General features: G+C 44.4%; 1 protein-coding gene across 2 annotated transcripts in view; it reads left to right on the forward strand.

Annotated features, from left to right (window-relative positions):
• Nucleotides 1–20,688, forward strand: part of RAF1 (Raf-1 proto-oncogene, serine/threonine kinase) — a 210,864-nt gene that overhangs the window by 168,923 nt on the left and 21,253 nt on the right. For both annotated transcript variants that reach the window (XM_030205309.1, XM_030205308.1), the window contains one exon: nt 766–884. In XM_030205309.1, coding sequence (XP_030061169.1) covers nt 766–884 — 119 coding nt within the window. The remainder of the gene's footprint in view (nt 1–765; nt 885–20,688) is intronic.

The raw sequence follows: 20,688 nt of genomic DNA on the forward strand, positions 1-20,688 counted from the left end.
TATTTTGTGGGACTGTTAATACCATCGTGGATTTTCCACATTAAAGTGCTACCATATCTTAATAAGTCAATAACTGTGCTTCTTAATATACCCAGCATTGATTTTTTTTTTTTGACAACTGATTATTCTTGAGTCCTGTGTTTTGGTAGTTCTCCCCCCCCCCCCCCCCCCCCCCACACCCCATTGGATGGATTTTTAAGTACCCAGATACCTTGACAAACTCTAACATGGATTCTTAAAAATTGAATTGCTTGCCTTTCAAAATTCAAACTCAGCGTGAATTAATCACATTCAAAAAAACTTAGTCTAAGTTTGTACCTGGGGCAGTGGAAGGGTGAAGTGGCTTGCCTAAGGTTACAGAAAGCATCAGTGAGAGAAGTGGGGTTTGAACCTAGTATCCTTGTTTCTTGCCCTACTGCTGTAACCACTAGGCTACTCCACGTGGATAAATACTAGTTGTGCATTTTTCTCTAACCAGATTGAGGGCGCTGTTTACTAAGGTGCACTAGTGTTTTTAGCGCTCTCTAAAAATTAGCATCTGCTAATGCTAGAGACATCCATATATTCCTATGGGTGTCTCTAGCATTAGTGCGCACTAAAACCGTTAGTGTGCCTATAGTGGTGTGGCTTAGTAAACAGGGTCCTAAGTTATTAAACAAGTGATTTTTTTTTTAAGACTTTGTTTGGAATTAGGTTAATTGTTTTATAGAAATAAAACCTTGTTTTTCATTAATTTTCTGTAGTAACTCCTTAATCTGCATTCAGATATATTTCTTCATGAAGGTCTAACAGTGAAAATAGGAGATTTTGGTTTAGCAACAGTGAAATCTAGATGGAGTGGCTCTCAGCAGGTGGAACAACCAACAGGATCCATTCTGTGGATGGTAAGACACAAATGTTTTCCCATGTTTGTGTTGGTGAATATTGTGTGTGTTGCAGTACAGCTGCAGAGTGTTACTACACATTGCACAGTGTCGCTGTTGCAGAACTTAAAGAAAACACTGCTAATGTATTTTTAAATATTTCCGCTAACAATTGAAGCAAATACATTCAGTAGGAAATTTTTTAGTTTCATTGATTTCTACAAAGTAATTTTTGACGTTTTGTGAAAGCTCTTAACTGCCTACAGAGATGAATCAGAATAAATTGATGCTTCTGTATAATTTATCAGGAGCACATGCCAAGGCCGGTTGATTCTTCAGCAGCTGTGGTATGTACCACTGTATGCAGGAACTGGATGAAATTCCTGAGCCTGGCTGGGAACCCTGAAGGGAAGGAGCTCTCATATCATCTGCTGGCTCTCTCAAGGACACACTCGTGTTGGGTTCTAGATGGAACTGTATTGCCAGAGTACTGCCACTATAATGGCTTGGCTAGCAGTGAACTATCTGGCATTTTGGATTATGGCATTGTAGCTCCAGTAGAGGCCACCAGTTGAGCAGAAGGAAAATGCTGGGTCAAAACAAAACTTAAACATGTGCTAACCTCTGTTAGAACTAAATTTTAACTACACAATCTAACAGAGGTTGAATGATCTTAATAGGCAAATTTAAAAGCAAAGCTGCCAACCATAAGATTCTGTTTTAATTGCACAGAGTCAACATACTTAGGGCTTGACTTTACAACAGGATGCCTGTGTGAGAAATCCAAAAAAGCATCTGTTTGAAGCCTATTTTAGAAAAGCTCCCAGATTCAACCCAACAGTATGTGAATGCCAATGTACAAGCTTTCACCTGCTTTTAAGAAGGTGTAAATGTTTGTTCCACACTTGAAATACTGTCTTTCTGTAGATATAGTCAAAGCGGTTTACATATACTATTTTTTACAGGTACTTTTTTGCAGATTGTGTAAAAGTAGGCACATCCTTTTTGTAAGCTGGACAACCATATATATGCATAAGAAGTCCTTTTCTGCATGAAAAACGGGCTTCAAATAAGGGAAGAGCTTTATCAAATTACCCCCTTAATGATAGACATATTTTCTCCTTAATACATACAGGGCTTTTAACAAAAGTTTAACCTGTGTGGGAGCAAAGCATTTTTATGGGATTTTGTTGGGTTTTTACAATTGTGTTCTCCGTTGCTTTGATTATGTATTAATAGTCAATGAGAAAAAGTGTCTCACCATATAAATAGTTTTTAGGCCAAAAAAAAAAAATGAGAACCAGAAGTAAGTTCAACAGAACAATTACAAAAGCAAAAAAATGTCCCTGAGGGAATTAGAGAGTACTTTAAACAGGATTTGTACGCTAGCAGCAGATGCAGGATTTAGGATTAGTGGACATGATAAATCATATTTAGTTAGTTAATAGGATTTATTTACCATCTTTTTGAAGAAATTCACCCAAGGCAGTGTATGGCGAGAATAAACCGGTAATAGGCAAGCAATTACATCAGTAAAGGTAGGCAAATAACTGTACACATCGCATGGTATGCTATTTATAATGTCAACACAATACACATTTATTAAGGTTTGCATGCTTTTTTTCAGTTGTAGTTCCAGGAGTTACATTCAGGTACAGTAGATATTTATCTTTCTCTCTCTGGAGAGCTCGCAATCTGTTTGTCCCTGAGGCAATGGAGGGTTAAATGACTTATTGAAGGTCACACAGAGCCACAGCAGGATTCATAAGCAAAGGTGGAACATATAGACAGATAAGACAGAGTAACAGGGAAGTAAGGGCATTATTCCTGGGAGTGCAACCAGGTGAGAATAATTTGCATACTCAAACTGGCCTCCATTTAGCATGAACTCCCTGCAAACAGTGAACCTTGTCTAGAAAATGAAAGCATCTGAAAAGTGTTAATTCCTGTGACCAGATGACTTGGAATAAAGCAACTTGCAGTGTTTGCTGCAAGTTGCATTATTCAACTTACATAGTAAGGTGCTGTTTTGCATGCTTTGCCTCTCATTATGTATTCCATGGTACCTAATGTTAACATATGTTATGGTGAATGGTACTATTGCTACTTAACTTGTAAGTGCCAAGTAACACGTGTTCTCCGAGGACAAGCAGGCTGCTTGTTCTCACTGATGGGTGACGTCCACGGCAGCCCCTCCAATCGGAATCTTCACTAGCAAAGTCCTTTGCTAGCCCTCGCGCGCCGATGCGCACTGCGTATGCGCGGCCGTCTTCCCGCCCGAAACCGGCTTGAGCCGGCCAGTCTTCTTTTCTCCGCGCTCGGGACGGTTGTGTTTCCGTTTCGTGCCCCGAAAAAGTCGACCTCGCGCGTCGTTTTCGACTCGTTTCGCGTCAAAAGTGTTGGAAAAAACCTCTTTTGGCTTTTTCCCTTCCTCTAGTTCGAGTTTTTCACCCCGGTAAGTTTTCTTTCGTCGTCGGGGTAGGCCTTACTTAGGCCCCGGTCGAAATTTCCTTCCCGCTTTTTTCTGCTGGTGCCAAATTTCGCCATTTCGTCTTTCAATCTCGCCGGCGTGATTTTTCCGCCCATGACATCGAAGCCTTCCAGCGGCTTCAAGAAGTGCACCCAGTGCGCCCGGGTAATCTCGCTCACTGACAGGCACGCTTCGTGTCTTCGGTGTCTGGGGGCCGAGCACCGCCCTCAGGCCTGTAGTCTGTGTTCCCTTTTACAGAAGCGGACTCAGGTAGCGAGGTTGGCCCAGTGGAACTTTTTGTTCTCGGGCTCTTCGTCGGCATCGGCACCGGGGGTATCGAGTGCATCGACGTCTGCAGCATCCAGACCTTCATCCTCGGCGGCCAGTGCATCGAGTGCATCGAGGCTTCGACCCTCTGCATCGGCGCCGAGACATCGGGTGACTGCATCGACGTCGGTGGTACCGGGACCTCATCTGCTGATGTCGTCGGACGGTGGTGCTTCGTCTGGAGTGCAGGTGAGGGCTGTCCACTCCCCTGCTGGTGGCGGTGAGCCTTCGGGTGGGTCTCCCCCTACCCTGAGGGCTCCTGCGGTACAGCCCCCCCCGAGATCGACCCTCTTCGGTCTCGGCCCCGAGGAAGAGACGGCTGGATTCTACGTCCTCCTCGTCAGTGCCGGGAAGCGCCGGTGACGTGCTTCGCAAAAAATCTAAGAAGCATCGACACCGGTCCCCTTCCCGTGTCGGCACCGAGAGCTCTGGGTCGCCGAGGGAGTCGGCACCCAGCAGGCATCGGCACCGAGAGGACCGCTCACCCTCTGTTCAAGAGGTGTCGATGCGCTCCACTCTGGACAGCCCGGAACAGCCTCCACGCCCGGAACAGGTTCTGACGTCGACGCCTGCATCGACTTCCATGCCTTTTTCTGCAGCCGCTCTGAACGAGAGCCTCCGGGCCGTTCTTCCAGAGATTCTGGGAGAGCTGTTGCGCCCTACCCCTCCGGTACCGGCGGTGCTTGCGCCTCCGGTACCGTCGAGCGTGGCGCCGGCTGGTCCATCGCCCGAGGTGAGGTCACCGGCGTCGGTGCCGCATGCGGTACCGACTGCCGTCGCCTCCCAGGAGGGCTCCCCGACTACGTCGGCGGAGGGAGCTTCGCCGATGCGGGCGAGGGAGTCTACCTCTCGACGCCCCCATCGTGGACGTGGCTCCACGGAGTCGAGTCGGGCGCGGTTGCAGACACAGGTTCGTGAACTTGTGTCTGACACCGAGGGTGAGGCCTCGTGGGAGGAAGAGGAAGACATCAGGTATTTCTCTGACGAGGAGTCTGAAGGTCTTCCCTCTGATCCCACCCCCTCTCCTGAAAGACAGCTTTCTCCTCCTGAGAGTCTGTCTTTCGCTTCCTTTGTCCGGGAGATGTCTACGGCCATCCCCTTCCCGGTGGTTGTGGAGGACGAGCCCAGGGCTGAAATGTTTGAGCTCCTGGACTATCCTTCTCCACCTAAGGAAGCGTCCACAGTACCCATGCACCATGTCCTTAAGAAGACATTGCTGGCGAACTGGACAAAACCTCTAACTAATCCCCACATTCCCAAGAGGATCGAGTCCCAGTACCGGATCCATGGGACCCAGAGCTGATGCGCACCCAGTTGCCTCATGACTCTGGAGTTGTGGATTTGGCCCTAAAGAAGGCTAAGAGTTCTAGGGAGCATGCTTCGGCGCCCCCGGGCAAAGACTCTAGAACCTTATACAAACTAGTGTGCTTTCTAGTATTCAGCATTTATTTTGGCCCTTTCATGGCTCGTTCGCGTTGCAAATGCTGACAGCTATGCTATCTGTTGTATTAGCTCATAGCATGCCCGATACCCTTCACTTTAATCATTTCTTTTGGTATATATTTTACCTGCAATGGCCCTCGTGTTTGAATCATACCGAGGGTAGCTTCGTCATCTTCCCTCGGGGCACGGACATTATATTTTTATATGTTTATATACATTCTTTTGATTTTGTTTTCACATTAGTTCGGGTTGATAGTAGTGTTTTCATATGTACTTACGTTTTTTGTATATGATAAGCATTTTCAATCATTTCCCTTCAGCCTCGCTAGCCTTCATTATGTCTCCACTTTTAACTAGTGCTTATTCAGTGCAGATATAGAATGAAGTGTTGTGCCTCACATAAATTAGCGTGCCTTCTAGTACTCAGCATTTACTTTGGCGCTTTCATGGCTTGATCGTGGTGGCTATGCCGATAGCTATGCTGTCTGCTGTAGTAGCTTATAGCATGCCTCATACCTATTAGTTTTCCTTTTTTCATTTCTATGGGTATATATTTTTTATCTGTAATCTGCTTTCTTTTTGATTTACACTGAGTTCAGCTACGTCATGATCTCTTTGGGCATGAGTCACATTTTGAATTGTCAATATATATTTTTTGACTGTAATTGCACACCTTTCGTGTTGACCAATGTTCTTACATGCATTAGTTTCTCTGCCAGTATGTTACGGGGTTCATTTCTTTTTATTATTTTTTACTTTCGTTTGCAAGGGTATAGATTTCTGCCACATAGGCGTTTTCTCCTATGTGATTATTTTTCCTCTGCAGCTTTAAGTGTTCCTCTTCAATACATGTTCACATACTTTCCATGTTTATTATAATTACTTTTGCTTCCTTATTTTTAATTTTTACTTTTTATTTTTATTTGTATTTTGTCCTCTTCATATTGTTATTACTTCTAGTGTCATTTTTTACAGCAATATTAGGTATTTTCCTCTTTTTTCCTATGTTTTATCATTTTTGTGTTTATTATTCATTTTTTTGAGATATCCAATTTTTTCAACACTTTGCTGATTTGTTCGGCAGCCGTGCCACTATTTTCTTCTTTTTTCAACCCTTGTTCACTTTTTTTATATTCATTTTTGTTTTTAGTTTCATTCTCACATTCATGTGGTCTTCTTCATTATTCTCCATCATTATACACATTTTTGGGATCCCTGTTCATATCTCTGTGTTTGACTTTCCTTTAGTTTTATTTTATTATACAGGAATGTATGGAGAGTATGTATTGATTTATTGCTTCGTTTTACATATTTATTATAGATATCGTTGTCAGCAGCTTTAGTGCTATATATTTTTTTCATCTGATCCACAAGGTACTTTTTTCTACAGATATTACTAGGTACGTTTCTAACATTTATATTATATTCTTCTGTGTATTTTATTTTATTTTATTCTTGTCCTCATTATCTCTATGTGGTATAATTTTATATCTTTATGTAACCTAAATTCCTTATTGATTTAAAGTTATATATTTATATTTTCATTATATATTTTTATCATATACACTTTGCATCTTTCATTCTGACGTTTTAATGTTTTAAACCTGTATAACAAATTTTATATGGATGTTCACGTTTTTATTTTATGTCATGTTTTAAATTATACTTGTAATTTTATGCATGTCTTTGTATATTATATTATTTTATAGACCCCTGACGCAGGCCTCACGGCCGAAACACGTCACGTGTCGGGTCGATTCTGCTATTGTTAATAAAGACCTTGTTCAGGAAGACACTCATTGTGAGAGGACTTTTTTGGATCCAGGAAGAGGAAGACATCAGGTATTTCTCTGACGAGGAGTCTGAAGGTCTTCCCTCTGATCCCACCCCCTCTCCTGAAAGGCAGCTTTCTCCTCCTGAGAGTCTGTCTTTCGCTTCCTTTGTCCGGGAGATGTCTACGGCCATCCCCTTCCCGGTGGTTGTGGAGGACGAGCCCAGGGCTGAAATGTTTGAGCTCCTGGACTATCCTTCTCCACCTAAGGAAGCGTCCACAGTACCCATGCACCATGTCCTTAAGAAGACATTGCTGGCGAACTGGACAAAACCTCTAACTAATCCCCACATTCCCAAGAGGATCGAGTCCCAGTACCGGATCCATGGGACCCAGAGCTGATGCGCACCCAGTTGCCTCATGACTCTGGAGTTGTGGATTTGGCCCTAAAGAAGGCTAAGAGTTCTAGGGAGCATGCTTCGGCGCCCCCGGGCAAAGACTCTAGAACCTTAGACTCCTTTGGGAGGAAGGCCTACCATTCTTCTATGCTCGTGGCCAAGATTCAGTCCTACCAGCTCTACACGAGCATACATATGCGGAACAATGTGCGGCAGTTGGCGGGCTTGGTGGATGCGCTCCCCCCTGAGCAAGCCAAGCCTTTTCAGGAGGTGGTCAGGCAGCTGAAGGCGTGCAGAAAATTCCTGGCCAGAGGGGTGTATGACACCTTTGATGTTGCGTCCAGGGCCGCTGCTCAAGGTGTGGTGATGCGCAGGCTCTCATGGCTGCGTGCCTCCGACCTGGAGAACAGACTCCAGCAGCGGATTGCGGACTCGCCTTGCCGTGCGGACAATATTTTTGGAGAGAAGGTCGAACAGGTGGTAGAGCATCTCCACCAGCGGGATACCGCATTCGACAAGTTCTCCCGCCGGCAGCCTTCAGCATCTACCTCTACAGGTAGAAGATTTTTCGGGGGAAGGAAGACTGGTCCCTACTCTTCTGGCAAGCGTAGGTACAATCCTCCTTCTCGACAGCTTGTGGCCCAGGCTAAGCCCCAGCGCGCTCGCTCTCGTCAGCAGCGTGCGACTCAGCAAGGCCCCTCGGCTCCCCAGCAAAAGCAAGGGACGGGCTTTTGACTGGCTCCAGCAGAGCATAGCCGACATCCAAGTGTCAGTGCCGGGCGACCTGCCAGTCGGGGGGAGGTTGAAAGCTTTTCACCAAAGGTGGCCTCTCATAACCTCCGATCAGTGGGTTCTGCAAATAGTCCGGCAAGGATATACCCTCAATTTGGCCTCAAAACCTCCAAATTGTCCACCGGGAGCTCAGTCTTACAGCTTCCAGCACAAGCAGGTACTTGCAGAGGAACTCTCCGCCCTTCTCAGCGCCAATGCGGTCGAACCCGTGCCATCCGGGCAGGAAGGGCTGGGATTCTATTCCAGGTACTTCCTTGTGGAAAAGAAAACAGGGGGGATGCGTCCCATCCTAGACCTAAGGGCCCTGAACAAATATCTCGTAAAAGAAAAGTTCAGGATGCTTTCCCTGGGCACCCTTCTTCCCATGATTCAGGAAAACGATTGGCTATGCTCTCTGGACTTGAAGGACGCCTATACGCACATCCCGATACTGCCAGCTCACAGACAGTATCTGCGATTTCAGCTGGGCACACGTCACTTCCAGTACTGTGTGCTACCCTTTGGGCTCGCCTCTGCGCCCAGGGTGTTCACAAAGTGCCTGGCTGTAGTAGCAGCGGCACTTCGCAGACTTGGGGGTACACGTGTTCCCATATCTCGACGATTGGCTGGTGAAGAACACATCCGAGGCAGGAGCCCTGCAGTCCATGCAGATGACTATTCGCCTCCTGGAGCTACTGGGGTTTGTGATAAATTACCCAAAGTCCCATCTTCTCCCAGTGCAGAAACTCGAGTTCATAGGAGCTCTGCTGGATTCTCAGACAGCTCGCGCCTACCTCCCAGAGACGAGGGCCAGCAACTTGTTGTCCCTCATCTCGCGGGTATGAGCGTCACAGCAGATCACAGCTCGGCAGATGTTGAGATTGCTGGGCCACATGGCCTCCACAGTTCATGTGACTCCCATGGCCCGCCTTCACATGAGATCTGCTCAATGGACCCTAGCTTCCCAGTGGTTTCAGGCTGCTGGGGATCTAGAAGACGTGATCCACCTGTCCACGAGTTTTCTCAAATCCCTGTATTGGTGGACGATTTGGTCCAATTTGACTCTGGGACGTCCTTTCCAAATTCCTCAGCCACAAAAAGTGCTGACCACGGATGCGTCTCTCCTGGGCTGGGGAGCTCATGTCGATGGGCTTCACACCCAAGGAAGCTGGTCCCTCCAGGAACGCGATCTGCAGATCAATCTTCTGGAGCTGCGAGCGATCTGGAACGCTCTGAAGGCTTTCAGAGATCGGCTGTCCCACCAAATTATCCAAATTCAGACAGACAACCAGGTTGCCATGTATTACATCAACAAGCAGGGGGGCACCGGATCTCGCCCCCTGTGTCAGGAAGCCGTCAGCATGTGGCTCTGGGCTCGCCGTCACGGCATGGTGCTCCAAGCCACATACCTGGCAGGCGTAAACAGTCTGGCCGACAGGTTGAGCAGGATTATGCAACCTCACGAGTGGTCGCTCAATTCTCGTGTAGTGCGACAGATCTTCCAGGTGTGGGGCACCCCCTTGGTGGATCTCTTCGCATCTCGAGCCAACCACAAAGTCCCTCAGTTCTGTTCCAGGCTTCAGGCCCACGGCAGACTGGCATCGGATGCCTTCCTCCTGGACTGGGGGGAGGGTCTGCTGTATGCTTATCCTCCCATACCTCTGGTGGGGAAGACTTTGTTGAAACTCAAGCAAGACCGAGGCACCATGATTCTGATTGCTCCTTTTTGGCCGCGTCAGATCTGGTTCCCTCTTCTTCTGGAGTTGTCCTCCGAAGAACCGTGGAGATTGGAGTGTTTTCCGACCCTCATCACACAGGACGAAGGGGCGCTTCTACATCCCAGCCTCCGGTCCCTGGCTCTCACGGCCTGGATGTTGAGAGCGTAGATTTTGCCTCTTTGGGTCTGTCAGAGGGTGTCTCCCGCATCTTGCTTGCTTCCAGGAAAGATTCCACTAAGAGGAGTTACTTCTTTCTGTGAGGAGGTTTGCCGTCTGGTGTGACAGCAAGGCCCTAGATCCTCGCTCTTGTCCTACACAGACCCTGCTTGAATACCTTCTGCACTTGTCTGAATCGGGTCTTAAGACCAACTCTGTAAGGGTTCACCTTAGTGCAATCAGTGCATACCATTACCGTGTGGAAGGTAAGCCGATCTCAGGACAGCCTTTAGTTGTTCGCTTCATGAGAGGTTTGCTTTTGTCAAAGCCCCCTGTCAAGCCTCCTACAGTGTCATGGGATCTCAATGTCGTTCTCACCCAGCTGATGAAACCTCCTTTTGAGCCACTGAACTCCTGCCATCTGAAGTACTTGACCTGGAAGGTCATTTTCTTGGTGGCAGTTACTTCAGCTCGTAGAGTCAGTGAGCTTCAGGCCCTGGTAGCCCAGGCCCCTTACACCAAATTTCATCATAACAGAGTAGTCCTCCGCACTCACCCTAAGTTTCTGCCAAAGGTTGTGTCGGAGTTCCATCTAAACCAGTCAATTGTCTTGCCAACATTCTTTCCCCGTCCTCATTCCTGCCCTGCTGAACGTCAGCTGCACACATTGGACTGCAAGAGAGCATTGGCCTTCTATTTGGAGCGGACACAGCCCAACAGACAGTCCGCCCAATTGTTTGTTTCTTTTGATCCCAATAGAAGGGGAGTGGCTGTAGGAAAACGCACCATATCCAATTGGCTAGCAGATTGCATTTCCTTCACTTACGCCCAGGCTGGGCTGGCTCTTGAGGGTCATGTCACGGCTCATAATGTTAGAGCCATGGCAGCGTCGGTAGCCCACTTGAAGTCAGCCACTATTGAAGAGATTTGCAAAGCTGCGACGTGGTCTTCTGTCCACACATTCACATCCCATTACTGCCTACAGCAGGATACCCGACGCGACAGTCGGTTCGGGCAGTCAGTTCTTCAGAACCTGTTTGGGCTTTAGGATCCAACTCCACCCCCCGAGGGCCCTGTTTGTTCTGTTCCAGGCTGCACTCTCAGTTAGTTGGTAAATTTTTTAGGTCAATCTCAGTTATGTCCTCGCCGTTGCGAGGCCCAATTGACCATGGTTGTTGTTTTGAGTGAGCCTGGGGGCTAGGGATACCCCATCAGTGAGAACAAGCAGCCTGCTTGTCCTCGGAGAAAGCGAATGCTACATACCTGTAGAAGGTATTCTCCGAGGACAGCAGGCTGATTGTTCTCACAAACCCGCCCGCCTCCCCTTTGGAGTTGTGTCTTCCCTGGTCTTTGTCTTGCTACATATGAGACTGGCCGGCTCAAGCCGGTTTCGGGCGGGAAGACGGCCGCGCATGCACGGTGCGCATCGGCGCGCGAGGGCTAGCAAAGGACTTTGCTAGTGAAGATTCCGATTGGAGGGGCTGCCGTGGACGTCACCCATCAGTGAGAACAATCAGCCTGCTGTCCTCGGAGAATACCTTCTACAGGTATGTAGCATTCGCTTTATGGTTGCAAAGCACCTAAACTATCCCCCTTAGACTATTTTGTGTCAGAAATGAGAACGGTGATAGGGAATATACCTAGAATTTTCATCACTGGATCTTGATGTTAGGAATGACAAGCTGTCCTCCTTCAGAATTCAGATAGAGAGTAGTTTGATATATTTTCATGGTGAACTTGATGTATCCCTTCAGTCCGAAATTCACTTTGTATACTTTAAGGCAATTTATTATCCAAGAATATAGAATGTTCTCAATAGATTTCTTATAATCAATCCAATCTCTACTGTGGTTTCTATTTTACTTACAAGTCATATTAGCTTTATTGGGCATCAGCTATTTTTATAGCCCTTCTCTTCTGCTGTCAGTGTCGCAATTTATTTAGGGACCCTTTTACCAGACTACAGTAAAGTTGGACTTAGCACGTCCTTAATTAGGTCATTCCTGCATACTAAGGCCATTTTTACTGTGGGGTAAAAGGGCTGATTTTTCTATTTGCAGTATTATTGGCCACATGCTAATTTTCCCATTAATACATGAGCACCTACCACCACCTATTGGTAGGCAGTAAGAGCTCAAGCACTAACCATGCACTAATCGGTTAGCATACGGCAATATAGCTGCTCTGATTAGCGCAGGACATACCCATTCTCTGCTCCCAGACCCACCCCCAGTGCTAAAAAAATACATTTTTTTTTTAAGAGTGTGGGTAGTGTGCACTGATCCCAAAATTACCATAGGAAGCCTGAGCATGGCCCGCTGTAAGGCATTTTTTCGGTACAGTAAAAGCAAGAAGCCGCCAAAAGAATCAGTTGGACCACTAGATGACCGAGGGGTAAAAGGAGCACTCATGGAAGACAAAGCCATAGCGGAGAGATTAAATGAATTCTTTGCTTCGGTCTTCACCGAGGAAGATTTGGGAGAGATACTGGTGTCAGAAAAGATATTCAAAGCTGGTGCCGTCGGTGCCGGGGAAAATGGTAGAGGCTATTATCAAAAACAAAATTACAGAGCACATCCAAGGACATGGATTACTGAGACCAAGTCAGCATGGCTTTTGTGTGGGGAAATCTTGCCTGACCAATTTACTTCAATTCTTTGAAGGAGTGAACAAACATGTGGACAAAGGGGAGTCGGTTGATATTGTGTATCTGGATTTTCAAAAGGCGTTTGACAAGGTACCTCATGAAAGGCTACAGAAGAAATTGGAGGGTCATGGGATAGGAGGAAATGTCCTATTGTGGATTAAAAACTGGTTGAAGGATAGGAAACAGAGAGTGGGGTTAAATGGGCAGTATTCACAATGGAGAAGGGTAGTTAGTGGGGTTCCTCAGGGGTCCATGCTAGGACCGCTGCTTTTTAATATATTTATAAATGATTTAGAGATGGGAGTAACTAGCGAGGTAATTAAATTTGCTGATGACACAAAGTTATTCAAAGTCGTTAAATCGCGACAGGATTGTGAAAAATTACAAGAGGACCTTACGAGACTGGGAGACTGGACGGCTAAATGGCAGATGGTGTTTAATGTGAGCAAGTGCAAGGTGATGCATGTGGGAAAAAAGAACCTGAATTATAGCTACGTCATGCAAGGTTCCACGTTAGGAGTTACGGACCAAGAAAGGGATCTGGGTGTCGTTGTCGATAACACACTGAAACCTTCTGCTCAGTGTGCTGCTGCGGCTAAGAAAGCGAATAGAATGTTGGGTATTATCAGGAAAGGTATGGAAAACAGGTGTGAGGATGTTATAATGCCGTTGTATCGCTCCATGGTGCGACCACACCTTGAGTATTGTGTTCAATTCTGGTCGCCGCATCTCAAGAAAGATATAGTAGAATTGGAAAAGGTGCAGCGAAGGGCGACTAAAATGATAGCGGGGATGGGACGACTTCCCTATGAAGAAAGACTAAGGAGGCTAGGGCTATACAGCTTGGAGAAGAGACGGCTGAGGGGAGACATGATAGAGGTATATAAAATAATGAGTGGAGTGGAACAGGTGGATGTGAAGCGTCTGTTCACGCTTTCCAAAAATACTAGGACTAGGGGGCATGCGATGAAACTACAGTGTAGTAAATTTAAAACAAATCGGAGAAAATTTTTCTTCACCCAACGTGTAATTAAACTCTGGAATTCGTTGCCAGAGAAAGTGGTGAAGGCGGTTAGCTTAGCAGAGTTTAAAAAGGGGTTGGACGGTTTCCTAAAGGACAAGTCCATAAACCGCTACTAAACGGACTTGGAAAACTCCAAAATTCCAGGAATAACATGTATAGAATGTTTGTACGTTTGGGAAGCTTGCCAGGTGCCCTTGGCCTGGATTGGCCGCTGTCGTGGACAGGATGCTGGGCTCGATGGACCCTTGGTCTTTTCCCAGTATGGCATTACTTATGTACTTATGTAAGCTGACGAGTCAGAGAAACTGAATGAAATACAGTGGTGGAAATAAGTATTTGATCCCTTGCTGATTTTGTAAGTTTGCCCACTGACAAAGACATGAGCAGCCCATAATTGAAGGGTAGGTTATTGGTAACAGTGAGAGATAGCACATCACAAATTAAATCCGGAAAATCACATTGTGGAAAGTATATGAATTTATTTGCATTCTGCAGAGGGAAATAAGTATTTAATCCCTCTGGCAAACAAGACCTAATACTTGGTGGCAAAACCCTTGTTGGCAAGCATAGCGGTCAGACGTCTTCTGTAGTTGATGATGAGGTTTGCACACATGTCAGGAGGAATTTTGGTCCACTCCTCTTTGCAGATCATCTCTAAATCATTAAGAGTTCTGGGCTGTCGCTTGGCAACTCGCAGCTTCAGCTCCCTCCATAAGTTTTCAATGGGATTAAGGTCTGGTGACTGGCTAGGCCACTCCATGACCCTAATGTGCTTCTTCCTGAGCCACTCCTTTGTTGCCTTGGCTGTATGTTTTGGGTCATTGTCGTGCTGGAAGACCCAGCCACGACCCATTTTTAAGGCCCTGGCGGAGGGAAGGAGGTTGTCACTCAGAATTGTACGGTACATGGCCCCATCCATTCTCCCATTGATGCGGTGAAGTAGTCCTGTGCCCTTAGCAGAGAAACACCCCCAAAACATAACATTTCCACCTCCATGCTTGACAGTGGGGACGGTGTTCTTTGGGTCATAGGCAGCATTTCTCTTCCTCCAAACACGGCGAGTTGAGTTCATGCCAAAGAGCTCAATTTTTGTCTCATCTGACCACAGCACCTTCTCCCAATCACTCTCGGCATCATCCAGGTGTTCACTGGCAAACTTCAGACGGGCCGTCACATGTGCCTTCCGGAGCAGGGGGACCTTGCGGGCACTGCAGGATTGCAATCCGTTATGTCGTAATGTGTTACCAATGGTTTTCGTGGTGACAGTGGTCCCAGCTGCCTTGAGATCATTGACAAGTTCCCCCCTTGTAGTTGTAGGCTGATTTCTAACCTTCCTCATGATCAAGGATACCCCACGAGGTGAGATTTTGCGTGGAGCCCCAGATCTTTGTCGATTGACAGTCATTTTGTACTTCTTCCATTTTCTTACTATGGCACCAACAGTTGTCTCCTTCTCGCCCAGCGTCTTACTGATGGTTTTGTAGCCCATTCCAGCCTTGTGCAGGTGTATGATCTTGTCCCTGACATCCTTAGACAGCTCCTTGCTCTTGGCCATTTTGTAGAGGTTAGAGTCTGACTGATTCACTGAGTCTGTGGACAGGTGTCTTTCATACAGGTGACCATTGCCGACAGCTGTCTGTCATGCAGGTAACGAGTTGATTTGGAGCATCTACCTGGTCTGTAGGGGCCAGATCTCTTACTGGTTGGTGGGGGATCAAATACTTATTTCCCTCTGCAGAATGCAAATAAATTCATATACTTTCCACAATGTGATTTTCCGGATTTAATTTGTGATGTGCTATCTCTCACTGTTACCAATAACCTACCCTTCAATTATGGGCTGCTCATGTCTTTGTCAGTGGGCAAACTTACAAAATCAGCAAGGGATCAAATACTTATTTCCACCACTGTATCTATAAACCTGGAAGATGTAATGTGGCAATTTGACAAATTGAAAAGTAGCAAATCGCCTGGACCGGATGATATTCATCCCAGATTACTGATAGAATTGAAAAATGAATTTGCAGAACTATTGTTAGTAGTCTATAATTTATCTTTAAAATCAAGCATGGTACCGGAAGATTGGTGGGTGGCCAATGTAATGCCAATTTTTTTAAAAGGTTCCAGAGGTGATCTGGGAAATTATAGACTGGTGAACCTGACGTCGGTGCTAGGCAAAATGTTAGACACTATTATAAACAAAATTACAGAGCATATTCAACAGCATGGATTAAATGAGATAAAGCCAACATGAATTTAGTGAAGGGAAATCTTGCCTCGCCAATCTATTACATTTCTTTGAAGGGGTAAACAAACATGTGGATAAAGGTGAGCCGGTTGATATTGTGTATCTGGATTTTCAGAAGGCGTTTAACAAAGTACCTCATGAAAGACTCCAGAGGAAGTTGGAGAATCATGGGATAGGAGGTAGTGTACCATTGCGGATTAAAAACTTTTTAAAGGATAGAAAACAGAGAGTAGGGTTAAATGGTCAGTATTCTCAATGGAGAAGGGTAGATAGTGGGGTTCCCCAGATGTCTGTACAGGGACCGTTGCTTGTTAACATTTGTAAATGATCTAGAGATGGGAGTAACTAGTGAGGTAATTAAATTTGCTGATGACAATTATCCAAATTTGTTAAATCATAAGAGGATTGTGAAAAATTACAAGAAGACCTTACGAGACTGGGAGACTATGCGTCTAAATGGCAGATGACGTTTAATGTGAGCAAGTGCAAAGTGATGTATGTGGGGAAAGAGGAACCTGAATTATAGCTACGTCATGCAAGGTGCCACATTAGGAGTCATATTCAACAGCGTGGATTAATAAGATAAAGCCAACATGGATTTAGTGAAGGGAAACCTTGCCTCGACAATCTTACATTTCTTTGAAGGGGTTAACAAACGTGGATAAAGGTGAGCCAGTTGATATTGTGTATCTGGATTTTCAGAAGGCGTTTGACAAAGTACCTCATGAAAGACTCCAGAGGAAAGTGGAGAGTCATGGGATAGGAGGTACAGTCCTATTGTGGATTAAAAACTGTTTAAAGGATAGAAAACAGAGAGTAGGGTTAAATGGTCAGTATTCTCAATGGAGAAGGGTAGTTAGTGGGGTTCCCCAGGGGTCTGTTGGGATCGCTGCTTTTTAACATATTTATAAACAACCTAGAGATGGGAGTAACTAGTGAGGTAATTAAATTTGCTGATGACACAAAGTTGTTCAAAGTCGTTACATTGTGGAAGGATTGAGAAAAATTACATGAGGACCGTACGAGACTGGGAGATTAAACGTCATCTTTCATTTAGACGCCAATGTGAGTAAGTGCAAAGTGATGCATGTGGGAAAGAGGAACCCGAATTATAGTTACATCATGCAAGGTTCCACGTTAGGAGTCACTGACCAGGAAAGGGATCTAGGCATCGTCGTTGATACGTTGAAACCCTCTGCTCAGTGTGCTGCTGCGGCTAAGAAAGCAAATAGAATGATAGGTATTATTAGGAAAGGAATGGAAAACAAAAATGAGGATGTCCTGGGAATACTGGTTAAAGATAAGCAACTTTGCTTTGTGTTGCTGATGTTTCTTCACAGCATCTATTGGGAGACTGGCCTTAAAGTAAGAAATATAAACAGCAAATATTGCACTTCCAAGGCAACTTACCTTCAAATATGAATTGAGTAATAATTTGGCTTAATGTAATCAAAAGCTGGATTAACTTGAATCTTCTGTCTTCTAACGGTGTCTTGAGAAAAAATAGACCAGTCATCAAGTTATAAAGAAAACATGCCATATGAAAAGAGAATAGTTTTCTTGAAGTTTTGAGTTAAATATTTGACTCTGTTAAACTTTGATATTAGGTTTGTGTTTTTGGGCACTTATCTCTTGTAAACACATCATGGTCCAGCATCCTTGTATTCTTAACAAAAGCTTCCTGAAATTTCTTCAAAACAGAAATATTAAGAACAATGAATACTACTAGAAGCCAGAGAAGGAAAGCTTCAAATGGCAGTTCTAGCTAGGTTGTTCAGAATGGCAGTATCATGACTGGTGCTTCCCTCTTGTTTTTACTGCAAGGTAAACTATGATATGCACCTTTTATTGTAGTTGTCCTCTGTAGTTTTAAATATTTCCTTTCTTCAGTCCATGCTTCTTGTTCCGTCTCCATTCATACCTTGTTTTGGTATGATGCCTGCGTGGGGATTTGATGAGGGTCACATTCGTAAGGAAGGATCAGAGAGAGGAACTTTCAAAGCCTGTAAACATAAAAACAATTTTGGAAATAAAATGGAGATCTTAGTGACTTCAATTTTCACTCTCCAAGAAATTTTTCTAGAAGCTATTTTGCTAGCATTGTCATTTTAAATGTATAGAGTAAGAAAGGTATTTTGTTTTCATTGCTAGGGATTTATATTAGTAATCTTTAGGTTAATATACTCTTCTGTAAGCTATGCCTTATCTAGTGCAGTGAATATTTATTTAGATTTAGCTTATAGCTTTTTCTGTAGCTGCTCAAGGTGGATTATATTTGCCTTACTAGGTGTACCCTTGCCCCTCCCTAAAGAGCTTACAATCTAAGAGGCCCTTTTATTAAAGCTTAGTATGCGCTAAATGCTTCACATTCTGTTTTATACCTATGGGCCACATGGCACTTAGTGCATGCTAAACTTTACTTGAAGACAATGGAGGTTAAGTGACTTACCCAAGGTCACAAGGTGCAGTAGCAGGATTTGAACTGAACTTCCCTGGTTGTCAGCCTGGTACCCTAACCACTAGCTTACTCTTTAAAGTTGTCTTTTTATTGTATTGAGTTGCAAACTAAGGGGTTCTTTTACTGAAGCTTAACTTGAGTTATTTGCATCAGGGCCATTTTATTCCTACGGGCCCATCTGCAGATAACTCGAGCTAAGCTTTAGTAAAAGACCCCCTAAGAGACTGAACTTTGCTCTAAGTATGAAACAGTAGCCCAAGTCCATTTTTACAATTTTTGTTTTGTTTGATACTGATTACATCCATTGGCTTTATTGCAAAGTGAAAAGATCTTATGTTTACAACAAAAGCATAAAATCACACTAATTCAAATTCGCTAGAGAACAAAAAGTTGACAATTTGCAGGTTTTGTATGTGTGTGTTTCCTGTCACCTCTTTTACACTCTCATTTTACCTTCCATCTCTCCCTTTCCTTCTCTGACCCTATGAGTATGTCCTCACACTGAGCCTTTCTTCTACCAGCAGAGGTTAGTAACCTTACCATCACTGGATTCTTCTCTTTGCCATAGGTGTCTCTTCCTCTCTTTGACACGGGTGTGCATGGCAGGCCAGTGAAGCTATGTGGTCACTTATCGCACATCCCCTAATATGAACAAACACACCATCTACAACAGATGCTCCTTGTGAAATGTGCCTAAAATGGAGGATTGGCATGTCAGAAGCAGATATCTACTAACATTTTATTTTGTTTTTCTATTATTCAGTCTCATTGAAGGTCTTTTTTTTTTTTTTTTTTGAGTTGTGAACCAAGATTGAACTTTTCTCCAGTTTTCCATGCATCTGATTTTTTTTAGTTATTTTCTTTTGTTTTAATTGACGCTGCTACATTGACTTTAGTGCAAAATAAATATTAAGATCTTACGTTTACAACAAAGGCATAAAATCATGCTAATTCAAATTTGATAGAGCAGTGGGCTGAGAACTAGGTAACCCCAGTTCAAATCCTACTGCAGCAACTTGTGACCTTTGGCAAGTCACTTAATCCTCCGTTGCTTCATATACAAACACAGATTGTGAGCTTTCCAGGGACCAAAAAAACAACAACAAAAAAACCTGTTGTATCTGATCATATACCACTTTGATGACTTTCAAGCTTGTAGACAATATATAAAAAAAGGTGAGGGTCAACATACTTTGTTTCACATACAGCTTACAGATTCTTATTATTTAACTAGTAGAAGCCCATGTTGATCTTAGAAAAGGAATTCATAAGCAGCTCTAGGATATTTAAAAAAAAAAAAAACTTTAAATTTTCTGGAGTGAAAAATATAGATTACAGACCTCTTACAAAACCACACTAGCTATTCTTGTGTAGTAAATGAGAGAAAGCACATTCAGATTCTTTGGGCTTCCTCTCATGTGCAGGAATTGCTAGCATGGCTTTGTAAAAGAGTCCCTACTTTAGGAGAGAGGAGAATGTAGTGATGCATTTTCACACTGCTAATTTAACTACCATTGGCGGTGATCTATTGGTTTGTGGCAATCTGGGTAATTCTTAAAGGAAGTCATAGATTTATTGGTCACTAGTAATCATACAACCTCTTATTCATAGGTTTTCAGTTACTGTATGAATAGTGATGGACTGAAAATCCACTTAACTGCTCCACCATTATCCATAGAATGAAGGGAGCATCACAGGACAGCCCTAAGAAATTATTCACTGCTTAATATGCTTGTTCAGTGCTGCTGACTATATACAATAATTTAAATGGCCCTGGTATTTAAAATTAATTGTTTGTTGCTGCTGCTGCCACCACCATCCCCACTATCAAAAATCCATCACAATGTGTTAATACGTTTTAAAGCAAGTGGTGGATTTGGTATAGTATCTTCAAGGGAAACTCAATCTGTACTTAAATTCAATAGAATATATTTGATTTTATGCAAATGTTGCTATATTCTAGAGAGATTTCAGAATCTATAGTCTTAGGTCTCACCACTCTGTTGGAGAGAGTAGCCTTACTAGTATCTTCTTCTCCAGGATGGTCCTACCCTGTTATCCAAACATATTGGAAGGAGACCACATCATGGATAATTAGGATCAGTTATTTCATTTCTCACAGGCCAAAATGACGGCCAAAATGGAGGTTTTTTTTTTTTTTTGGATGGGCATCCTCCACTGCACTGTCCTCTGGATTGAGCAGCACGGCGTCTTTGGGGGGGGGGGGGGGGGGACAGCCAAAATGGACGTTGTTTTTTTTTTTTTGGATGGGCGTCCGCAACTGCACTGATCGGACCGCATCGGAGGGGGTGAGTGGCACGGCGTCTTCGGGGGAGAGGGAATGATGGCCAAAATGGACGTTTTGTTACTTTTGTAGCAGTTTTTCAATTCCGC

This window comes from Microcaecilia unicolor, chromosome 6 (genome assembly GCF_901765095.1).
Source record: "Microcaecilia unicolor chromosome 6, aMicUni1.1, whole genome shotgun sequence".
Lineage (NCBI taxonomy): Eukaryota > Metazoa > Chordata > Amphibia > Gymnophiona > Siphonopidae > Microcaecilia > Microcaecilia unicolor.